At 35.7% G+C, this 12,207-nt stretch overlaps 1 protein-coding gene across 2 annotated transcripts in view; it reads left to right on the forward strand.

Moving 5' to 3' along the window:
* The window catches only part of RPS6KA3 (ribosomal protein S6 kinase A3), a 71,159-nt gene that overhangs the window by 34,414 nt on the left and 24,538 nt on the right, over positions 1–12,207 (forward strand). For both annotated transcript variants that reach the window (XM_053934365.1, XM_053934366.1), the window contains exons 5-9: positions 3,155–3,235; positions 4,189–4,268; positions 6,726–6,832; positions 9,835–9,872; positions 10,244–10,386. In XM_053934365.1, coding sequence (XP_053790340.1) covers positions 3,155–3,235; positions 4,189–4,268; positions 6,726–6,832; positions 9,835–9,872; positions 10,244–10,386 — 449 coding nt within the window. The remainder of the gene's footprint in view (positions 1–3,154; positions 3,236–4,188; positions 4,269–6,725; positions 6,833–9,834; positions 9,873–10,243; positions 10,387–12,207) is intronic.

Below are 12,207 nucleotides of genomic sequence, written 5' to 3' on the forward strand. Positions count from 1 at the left end.
TGTGTTTCATAAAATCTTAAGTTGATAATCTAAGTTACTTGAACAAAAGCAAATTATGTATTTATCTGTTTCTTGGGTGGTTTTGATCTTGAATGCTGTCAGTAGCAAAATAAGTCTAAGCCTGAGCAATCTCAATACTGTCTCAGAGAATTCTGTAAGAAAAAAGAAATAAGGTATTTTTTACCATAGATCAAAAGGAAAGCCATCTGGTTCAGGCACCAATGCCTTAACCAGATTGTATACTTGTTCTTTTATGTCATTGTTTAATAGTTTTGTCTATGTGAAGTTCTTCTAATTCATGACTGTACTGAAACTGAAATGATAATTTTGGGATCACTCCAACAGCTTGTAGTGCTTTAGTGATGTTATTGATTATTATATTGAATTTCAGTTTTAATGTATCCTTTTATCATAAAATATTTATAGAATTATGGAGGGAACAAAAACATTGGTATATGAACGTCTGCTAAAATGTTGAAATTTTTTCACTTAAGATCTATTGCTGAATGTCACAGTTCTTACGCTTAAAACTGTTACAGAGGAGTGTGTATATGAACAGTTTCCTATATTTTGATTCCTTTGTGTTTTGTGGCACGAGTCATTCTCATTATTTACTTCCTATTTTTCTGAATTTGATTTCCACTCATTTAAGGTACATTAATATCCTCAACAGGCTTTCATTTCCCAGCCTGTTAATAGCTCAGGACTGGTCAAAGGTCACTCAGCAGCTGCTTTTTTAAGATGTTCGAGGGCTTCTTTCCATCACCTTTTGATTGCAATTTAACCTTGTGTAAAAATTACAGTCCAAGCTGTGGTTCTAGTTTTGCCTGCAGGTGGGAGAGACTGATAAATACTGAAATTGAGAGCATGACTATTAATAGGGAAAGGAGACTCTCTGAGACACTAAGAATTCAAGGATGTGAAAGGCTTGAGCAGAAAGGTGACAACATCAAGAGGATGCCACAATTCTCAACACTTTGTATCTGGATTATCAGATGATTTTCATGCACTGCTTGCTTGTGATTAATGTTTTAGAAAGAGCAGAGTTGCAAGCAAATTAAGATTACTGTTGAAACTTTAACTGGAATTAATTCTGCTTTTCAGAATTGCAACTTTTTTTATATGTAATACTGTATTTTTAAATAACACAGCATATTACTTGATTTGTCTGTGTTTCATTAGCTCTTTCAAATCTATTTCATAAAGTTACTTTTGTGCTCTATAATTAAAGATAAAAAGACCACCCTTGAAAGCAGTGTACCTGATCAACAAATCAAAATTAGAGAGAATATTTTCATCAAAATGCAGCTGTATTAGCCAGAAGACATTGATATAACTACACGGTCCAACTTTCTAATGTTTACAGCAAATCCAGTATATAAATGTAATTTTGTTTACTGCAGAGACTAGTTTATTAATACACTCTGATAGAAGGTGTTATTTTTCAGTGCCCCTTTATGACGTGGAGAGAGAAACAGAGCCAAAACATTGCTAGAGCATCTGGAATCAAATATATTAAGAAAAATCAGTGCTTCCAGTAGAACCCATGTGGAAATTACAGTCAAACAGAAATCAGATGTCAAATCAAATAATGGGTTGTGCCTTTATCTGAAATGAGCTCAGGTCTTTACACTTCTTTTGCTTGGAGTTTTAAGTCCATACTTTCCATGTAACTGCTACATAGCTGCAGGCACTTGAAAGTCTTAAATTTTTTTGTCACCTGAACCTGCCTAAAAAAATATATATTCTGAATTTCATTCTTGTAATTCAGATGAACTGCCGAAACAGTTAAACTGCACAACTATCTGGTGACATTTTAATGGCTTTAGATGCAAAGGTCAACATTCAAATGTGATGTTTGCTCTGTATTTGAGCACTTATTTCATAAGCTTCCATTTTTAGGAATGTGTTCAGCAGACAGATGGAAATGTCATAGTTGTATTCAGTCATGAAAACGTATCTATATAACTTCTTCATAAGTTTTTATATTATTGTATGTGCCTGTTTCTGGGAAAAGATAGATAAACGCCTTAACATCATTTTGCTTCTTGTTCTTTTGCTTTTCTGCCTTGTTACATTTTAATATCTGAGAACTCTGGCTTGTTAATTGTACCAGGAATGCTGTCAGCTTAAACTTTGGACGGGACTTCATTGCTCTGGGGTGGAAGATACATTTGTGAAAGAAGCAGTAACAAAACGTAGAATAGAGGGAAAGAGAAACATGCAACATCTTAGACCACTGAAAGCAAACTTTGATAGTTCTCCCCTGTGTAAAGTACAGAATTTTGTCTGTGTCCTGGCTGATTCAGAGCTTCAGATAGGAACCAAGCCCTGACTGGAGCTGGCAGGAGAGTTGTGGAGAACAGCTGAAGCAGGTGCTGTGCTCAGCTGACTGCCCTGCCTGTATTCCTGCATTGCTGGCATGTGATGATCATTTGGGTTTAATCTCTGGTGGCATAGGAGCACTTGCATGTCCTGTTCAGAGCCACCATGGATGGACAGCACAGTCAGCTTGAGCAGCAACTGCTTCTAATGTCTGATATATTTCTCCATGCACATTTACTCTCAGTAAATGTCCTTAATATCAAAAATATAATCTGAAGTATACACTACATTGAATCAGTGGCATTTTTAAGTCCATAAGAAAGGAAATGAAAAAAAAATTCCCTTCCAAATTGTAAATGACTTAATATTTAATTAGTGTGAGTTATTTAATGAGTTAAACCAATATAAACATCTTTATGATAGTATGATTATACTTAGGCTGTTTGTTTTGCAACGACTTTAATTCTCTATGCTTTTCACTAGGAGAATGTTTTCTATACATAGCTATGGCAGTTTTGCTGTGATGTTTGAAGGTGTAATAGGTATAGAGCAGACTGAAAGGTGGCTGTGCTTCCTCATGTGCTTTTGTTAAATTTATTTGCCTAGTGTTAGGTTTTGTCAATAGCAAAAACTGAAGCAAATCAAAATGCATAAAGATATTTATCAGAAAAAAAAGTGGAATAAATTCTCTCAGTGCTCAGCTGTGTACGGTACCTGCAGAAAGTTACAATGTTACACAATGGGAAGTACATCAGGAAATATGTGAGAAATACTGAGTCCTAGTGTATTTTTTTTTTTTTAATCTTGCTTGCTCATGTTCTTATTGTAGTTCGAGATCGGGTTCGGACAAAAATGGAACGTGATATCCTAGTAGAAGTTAACCATCCTTTTATTGTCAAGTTACATTATGGTGAGTTGCAGAAAAATTCATTTTTATAGCATGGCGTGTTTGTCAAGATAGCTTTTAATATTTGCTTTGTGGTTCAGAAAATCGTAGAACTTTAAGGTGTTAAGTCCCAGTTGTGCAGACTTGCTCTGTAATAATTCTCAAGCAAAAGAAGCTTGAGACTGACTTCATGTGGTGTTAAATCTTTATAGGACTAAGACTCTGTAGTAGCCCTCTGTGTTATTAAAAGAAGTTATCTATTAATGACTAGCCATTACTTTCCAGAACCTCTAATCTTTTGTATGACATACATTTTTAAGTTATTTCTTACAGTTGCTTTGTTTATTCTATAGAAAATGTATGCAGTGGTTGGTGGAAATCAGCCTTTTAGTTTTAATAGAATCAGCAGCTGTAGCACAATCCTTATGTGTAAGAGGGGGAGGTATCAGTACTTTTAACATGTGGGAAAAAAGGGGCAGTTTCTGGTTTGTTTGGGGTTTTTTCAGTTCATTTTTCTTTTAGGGTTTGTTTTTTCCTATAGTTAAACCTCATATCTCTCTCTCATTTTCTAAAGGGGCTTAAATTATGTACCTTTCACTATTTTGTTTGCCGTTCCTTTGCAGACTAGACTAAATGTCCCTGTTAAGCTGAGTTTAACCTAGAGATTTTAAAAGGTCCATTAGTTACTAGTTTGCCCTTTTAAATCTAGCTTCTTGTTTTAAAATCTGAAATAAAATGCTGGCTAACCTCAATAAAGTTTAAGGAACTTTATTAATGATTTGCTTTACTTTCATATAGCATTGGAATTACTGGGTCCATGGTAGAGGATCAGTTACCTAATTCATTTCAATAAATTTTCTCACAAAGAAGGAGAAATTAATTTTAATAATGAAAATAAGGGTGAATTGCTTAGTATGTTATTTTCCTGATCATGGATAAAGTTAGGTGATATTTAATTTTTTAATTGATCTTTTCAGCTTTTCAAACAGAAGGGAAGCTGTATCTTATTTTGGATTTTCTCAGGGGAGGAGACTTGTTTACACGTTTATCCAAAGAGGTACACTTTTTAAATTTGAAAAATTGTCTGTTGATAAAATTTGACTATAAATTGTCTGTATTAGGAGAATTTACATTTCAAACTCAGTTTTCATCAAATAAAATTTTGATCTGTTTTTAACCGGGTACATGTTTTGTTTGGTTTAGTTTATTTGCACAGTCACTTCATGGAAGGTCAATTTACATTATTTCTGAAAAAAGTCTTACACAAGCAGTCTTTCTGAGCTGCTTTTTATACCTGGCAAAAACTTCTCCTGTTGCTACTATGTTTAAATATAAGATTAAGAACCTGGATTTATATCAAGTAAATTTGTGGCTGGTTTTAATATCCAGAATTCAGGGGCAGATAAGATATTCCCTTTTTTTTTTTTACCCATGAATGCAAAGTTGAATAATGTATGTTATTTAAAAAGTGAGCATAGTATTCCACTTCTTTTAGTAATTATCAAAAAATGAATGTTTTGCCTCTGTCATGATGGAAATATGTCTGTGTAGATATAGGAAAGAACAACTTCAAAGATTTTCATTACCTCAATTCAATTTGATTATAATTCCTAAAATAAATGTTAACATCTAATATTAACTTTAAGTTTTTGTTATCCATTACTCCTGTTCAAAAACTCACACCAAATATCTGTTAGGCTAGAGATTGTATCCGATGTGTATCTGGTAGCCTGGACTTCCAGTTGTAGCTGCTTTCCATTTTCCTTTGCCTCAACAGTATCTGGGGCAGCTGGGTTACCACTACAAAGCTGTATTGTTATTAAGAGGAGAGTAGAATGGAATTTACTTGTATATAGATGTATCCTTACGTCTGTGCTGACCACATAAATTATTACATTTGTTTTGATGATGCCATCTGTTTCAAGTTGCCCTTTGTCATTTGTTTTGCTTCAGGTAACTAATAGATTATTAGTGCTCTAAAACTGAGATACTCTTAAAGTTCATAGTTCATTCTTGATTCCCAAAAAAGAATTTATATTGGCTTCCTGCTGAGATTTTTTCATCCTGAGCCACTCACATTTTATAAAATTTAACGTAGTTAGATGAGAAATATTCATTATAGGTACCTGAATCTAAGCAGAGTTCATAACTGGTGAGTAAAATGGGCATGCTGGATGCTATTAATGTCATCCTCATACCACACCATGTGATTTTGAAATAGATCTGATGAACTAAAAGTTGTTGCTTTTTTCCTGTTGACTACAAAGGGAAAGGTGATTAATTCAAAGCTAGATGTCTACATTGCAGATGTTTAAGGTTAGGAAAGATGAGTGCAACAATTTTAAATAACGTAATGTGGGTGTATAATCCTCCTCGTGGGATCTTTTATTATTTGAGCTTTTAAATGTTTCTTATAGAGATTTCCTTTCTTGAATATGTCTGCACTAAATATTGGCTCTTGTAGAAGTAATATCAGCAACAATCTATTGTACAAGCTTTAGTATCGCTTTCTCTCATGAAACTACTGAGGGGAAAACATATTCTCCATTCTTAACTCTTGCTTAAAATCTTCAGCTTTGCTGAAATAAATTTTTATGCTTTTGCATAAAAAAGAATTGCCATTCTTTTTTCTGGGTTTGTATGCTTTAGCTTAAGGTATTAGTCTTAGATTCTAAAAATAAAGCAAGTAAAATAACTGAGTAGTAACTGAAATAGAATCAAATCATGCAGGATCTGTTTTTATTTTTATCTTTTTCTGCAGTCTTAGAAGAGTTGAATTATAATGTGTTCTGTCAGGGGTCAGAACAGTTGATATATTGGGACAATATGTTCATTTCAATGAACATAAACAGTAGTTCATCTTCCTAATCCAAAAAGTGGGATTGCTACCTGGAATCCTCCTGTGCTCTTACACAGGCTGTTCACTTTACTCCTTGTTAACTCCTGTTAGTTTACTCCTTGATCTACCTTTCTGCAGTTACATCTCCGGCTGCACCTTCGGGCTTTTACCATTGCTGTAACTTCTTTCTCAAAGTACCTAGGGACAGTCCTTCCAAAATCAAGATGCATATATTTTCTTCTCTCTTACTTCATGGATGAAATTCAGGCATTTGGACTTCTGTGGTCCGTTTGTTGTCTGTAAATGAAATAGTCCCGTCCAACAAAGAGGTACTCACATTCTTTAAGTGCTTCCAAAGTATTTCAGTTTCACTACAATGTGTCTGTTTTCTTGAACAGTCAGAAATCAGATAATCTCCCAATTTGCAGAAAGAAAAATATATTGCCTTTAAAAGTTCTTTTTCAAATATATCCAAATATTTCAAGTATGAAATAGTGTGGGTTATAAAATCCTAGTTTTTGTGTAACTAAGAAATTTGAATTTTCTAGTGTTTTGTGTTGCAATGAATTCAAGTATTGTAAGAAACCCTTCTGAAACATCAGTATTGTTATTTAGTTTGTGCTGATGTAACCTTTACAGATTTCACATGTGAAATACATTGTGTTAATTTTTCAGGTGATGTTCACAGAAGACGACGTTAAATTTTATCTGGCAGAATTAGCACTTGCTTTAGACCATCTACATAGTCTTGGAATAATATACCGGGACCTAAAACCAGAAAAGTAAGGCTCCTCTGTGAGAAATGCAGTGTATTAATTTCATTTCTGTAGCGCTTCTTCCTATGCACTTTTTCCCAACTGTTAAACTTTGGTAATTTACTATATAAATTGAACAGAGGAAGATGGGGGAGGTTTATGAGCTATTTTCATTTAAAATGTTGGTTTTCACCTGTCTCAAAGAGGAAGAAGGATATTAGCTTAGGACTTACAGGGGCTTGTTGAGGGAACTTTAAACACGGTTTGAAGGGGAATGGGGACAAAGCCAGAGGTAAGCCTGCGGATGGCACGCCACTCTTTGAGGGACAGTGTTTTACCAAGGTCTGCCATGGAGGTTGAGTTAAGGGATGGAGGTCCTTGCAGCAGCAAGGATGAAAGGAATATCAGTATGTTAGAAATCCCAGAAGCAGAAGACAACAAAAAAATATTTGTACAAATCAGCAGCAAAAGGAGGACCAAGGAGAATCTCCATCTTTTGTTGGATGTGAGGGGAAACATAGTGACAAAGGATGAAGAAAATGCCGAGGTACTTCATGCCTTTCTTGCCTCAGTCTTTAACAGACAAGTTGTTAAAGTTGTTAAAGACCTGTTGTTGTCAAGGTGCCCAGCCCCCTGAGCTGGAAGACAGATTGGGAGCATAAGGAAACGCCCATAATCTAGGAGGAAATGGCCAGCAGACTGCTATGCAACTTAGACCCCTAAAAGCCCATGGGACCAGATAGGATTCACCCAAGAGTTCTGAGGGAGCTGGTCAAAGAGCTCATCAAGCCACTTTCAATCATTCATCAGAAGTCCAGGTTAACCATGGAGGTCCCAGGACACTGGAAGCTGGCAAATGTGGCACCCAACTATAAGAAGGGTTGGAAGGAGAAACCAGGAAACTACAGGCATGTCAGCCTGACCTCATTGGCAAGGAAGGTCATGGAGTCATCATCTTGAGTCCCATCATGTAACGTGTGCAGGACAACCAGGGGTTCAGGCCAGGCCAGCCTGGGTTCATGCAAGGCAGGTCCTGCTTGACCAACCTGATCATCTTCTATGATGAGGTGACCTGCTTAGTGGATGAGAGAAAGGCTCTGGATATTGTCTACCTAGACTTTAGTAAGGCCTTTTGTGACATCCAACCCTTAAGGGGAAAGGACCACCCAAGATTTGTAAATGCTCCTGGTGGAAAGGAACAGCGTATGGCAGAGGATCTGAAAAAAAATCACAAGGCTTTATTAGTAAATTATATTTCAGGCATGGAAATTGTATTGGAAATTGTACCATGGAAATGGTATTTTAGTCCCTGACCTACTATAAAAGTACATGCAGTGGGATTTAGATAAAGGGGTAAGATGAAAAGGAAGAGAGAAAAGAAAAGGTGAATTAAAGAGGAAGAAAGAGAGAAAAAGAGATCTTGGCTACAGTGCCAGTCCAATTGATGGGATATCCAGGATCTGGGGGGGTCATCAGTTGGGCTTGGTGGGGATATGTTTTTATAGATAGGTTTTCCTGCCATGAAGGTAAGTTTCTTGTTTTCCATACAAATTAGTTGTTAGACAAAGTCTGTTCTTTCAGACCTCTCTGGAAATGGGCTGGGGGTCTTTGGGAATATTGGGTGGTCTTTTCTTCCCCTACAGTCCATGCCTGCTTCTCAACCTCATTCCTGCACTTGTGCTGTACTGGGTTGTGCTTATCTTCAGGAATTAGAACATGGATGTTTGTCCCAGAAAAGTGCTGCCCTATCTCTGCATGGCCTCTTCTCTGGGCACATCTTGTTCTTTCTCAGTGTATGATTACCAGCAATCCTTGCTTATTACTAGCAATCCTTATCTGTTGTTACCAACAATCTGTGGTTGGCCCCAGAGCCAAATGACTTTCAGCGTTTGAGACATAACGTTATCCCCTTATCTTGTGTGATTCTATGCCTTTGACACCGTTTCCCACAGCATTCTTCTGGAGAAACTGGCTTCCCATGGTGTGGATGGGTTCACTCTTCACTGGGTAAAAGACTGATTGGATGACCAGGCCCAGAGAGTGGTGGTGAATGGAATTACATCCAGCCAGAGGCTGATCACCAGTGGTGATCACCCTGGGTGAACCCAGGGCTCTGTATTGGGACCAGTCCTGTTTAGCATCTTCACTGGAGATCTGGATGAGGGGATTGAGTGCACCCTGAGCAAGCCCACAGACAAGACCAAGCTGTTGGTCTTCCAAGCTGTGGAAGTGTTGATCTGCTGGTGGGCAGGAAGGCGATGTTTGCATATGGCACTTTAGGACAGATTTTAATGGTTCCTGCCATGCAAACTGCAAAGATGAAGGGGATGGGGTCTGGGTCATGTCTTACCCCCAAGATGAAATACAGATGGAGGAACTAAATCCACTGTGTAGGGGGTGTTACAAAATCCAGTTCTTGAATACTTTGCATGCTTTGCAATGCAGTGATATTCAGTGGTAGTCAAGGACAGTTGGCATCTCGGAGAAGTGTGGCCTTTCTTGTGATTGAAGTGAAAAGGTGGAAGCCTAAGGTCTGCTCCCAGTATAGGTCCTGTGGGTCCTGTCCTTTGGTACAACATGAGGATATTTATTACTCAGTGTTACTTGAAGTGGTCAACAACTTTTGAAATAGTAATTAGAAATTAATTCCTGTTATGTATACATATGAAAATATACCTGGTATAAGAGAAATAGAGCTATGCCTCTGTTTTTAACAATTACAATAGTGCTTGCTGCATGTGCTGCAGATGGCCAAAGCTGTTAGTACATTTTACTACATACTGAATTTAATCAAATAGTTGAATAAAACTCCAGTAAATTTGTTTCTTAATCTTTAAGAAGAAAGAGTAGAAGGAAAAGAAAATGTGTAGTTTGAATGTACTTTCTAATAATTCATTTTCATGCAGGTTTAATTCTCCCTGTCTTTGTGTATCCTCTACTGTTTATTCCTAAATGTTGTCAGTATGTTGTCTGAAACAGTACTTAAGGTATTTTAATTCATTTTTAATATTATTTTTATTGTTTTTTAGCATCCTGCTTGATGAGGAAGGACATATCAAATTGACAGGTGAATAAAGGCATTGCAATATTCGGATAATTTCTGTTAATAGTAAAATCTTTGCATTCTCCTTTTGGTAAACCAATATGATAAAATAAGTAATGTTAACTAATTGGTAATTTAGCTGTGGAAGCAAGTACTGTAATTAGGTTGAAATAAATGAAATCTGTAAATATTTCAATAAGATACCTGCTTTACAAGTATATATGATTTATGGACCTACGATCATGTGGGGAGGGAAGGAGAATCCTCTAATTCCCATATTAGTGTTCAGTTGTCTGTACGAATGATAAAAGCATAACACTTCATATTATGGTAAAAGTATTAAGCATGAACTTTTTTTTTTTTAATTACATTTGGAATTTTTTTTTTCCTTTCAGATTTTGGCTTAAGCAAGGAGTCAATTGATCATGAAAAAAAAGCCTACTCTTTCTGTGGAACAGTAGAATATATGGCACCAGAAGTTGTTAACAGACGAGGCCATACACAGAGTGCAGACTGGTGGTCTTTTGGTGTTTTAATGGTAGGTTTCTGGTAAATGTAAATAATAGCAAAATTGTGATTTGCAAGGGCTGGTGAAACAAATCAAACCCTAACCCCTAAGGTGAGCTTCACATGAATTTTAACTGCAAAGGAAGTCTAAATTGTGTGAAAGCAATAACACCACAGAGTTTGAAAAATAATATGGACTAGGTTTTATATCAACACCAATAATATGCCATATTTTATTATCATTTAATTCAAATACATTATATCTATGATAGTTTGAATGTTATGGAGACCAAGAGAAATACAGAAGTATACAGAAAAATGCTGTCTATTCCAAAGTGGGGGACAAATTCATATTCAAATTTTAAATTCGAATTTACATTTAAGAGGAAAAAGGAGATTGGTAACTTTCTAATTAGAGTCTGCGGTGTAATTACAAGTTAGTGGAATAATGACAACTGTTCAACTGTTGTTCTCACACATCAAATTTAACTAAATGACACTGGCCTGATATGGGATATAGTTTCTCAGTTGCTTATGGTGTTTCTGCAAGGGGTAATTACTGTAAAGTTGCAGGGTCAGGGGAAATATTATGTATATGGAATATGAACTGGAAAAGAATAATCATGTTTAATATTTAAGGAATGCTGAAAGACTTAAAATATTTGTGTGCATTTTTGACATAGAAATTAAATAATTGTATAAATGTATTCATTTCTTACTGCTTTTGCTACATAACTGTAACAGTACAACTAATGTGTGTGCTTTATAGTACAAGGACTCTTGTGTCTGAGAATAGGTCATCCTATTGCTTTATGATGATTAGAATGCTGTTGTGATCTGAAAACTGACTATGTAAAAGTAGCACCTGGTAACTGAACTCTCTCCAGGCAAGCACACACGCTCCTCACAACCACACATTTTATCATTAAGAACAGTTAATTAAAAGATAATTGCAATGTAGTTGCAGAATATTTGTTGTTGATAACACAAACATAATTAAAATTCAGCTTTAATTTATAAAGCTAGGAAACATAATTTGGTGTTTATCAAGTGGATATGGTATAATTGAAAATTGCTGTAAGATGTTAGCTGTGACTAGGTGGCTTTCATAGTCTTAAGTGCACTGCATGTTAAATATTTTGGCTTCTATTTTGAATACCAAAATATGACCTTAAAAACCAGATTCTGTAAAGTAGTATATGAAATACAGTGCAGCTTTCTCTAGGACATATTCTTGTTGCTTGCATTTATAGTTTGTATTTTTTGTAATCAATCTGTAAGTATCCCCTTTTAACTCATTCTTAATTTCTGAGCTGAACAAAAATTCAAGTGATGGTTGGTGTGGTATAAGTACACAGTAACTAGAGTAAACAAAAGTTATAGCATAGAAATGGAGACTTTAAAGATATTACAACAAATTATTTGGCTTCTTTTCTTGTGCTGCTAGACACTAAGTTTGATTAAGCCATTGTTAAGAACTATATTCCAGTTTGTCCTTTGAAACAGCAACAGTTTTAAGGGATGTCATACAAGTAAAAACATTCATTTAAAGTTTTCAGAAGTACCCAAGTACTCTCCTCCTGAAATAAAACATAAGTAGGAAAGCCCAATGTTGGCTTATTCTGTAAGCCTATTATTATTGGCCTATTAATGTTGGAATATAGTATTTGGGAGGGGTGACAAAGAATACACATGTTGAGCTGTTAATACAAGTATGTGTGCTTGTGACAAATCAGGAGCTTGTTAAAGAAACTGTATTTCTTGCAAGTGGAGCACTCCGAAGTTACCTTTTTAAAAAAGTTTTATTTTTTTAAGTGCACCTTGTGAAGATCTTTCTAAACCACAAACAAAT

Source organism: Vidua chalybeata, chromosome 2, assembly GCF_026979565.1.
Source record: "Vidua chalybeata isolate OUT-0048 chromosome 2, bVidCha1 merged haplotype, whole genome shotgun sequence".
NCBI classification, from domain to species: domain Eukaryota; kingdom Metazoa; phylum Chordata; class Aves; order Passeriformes; family Viduidae; genus Vidua; species Vidua chalybeata.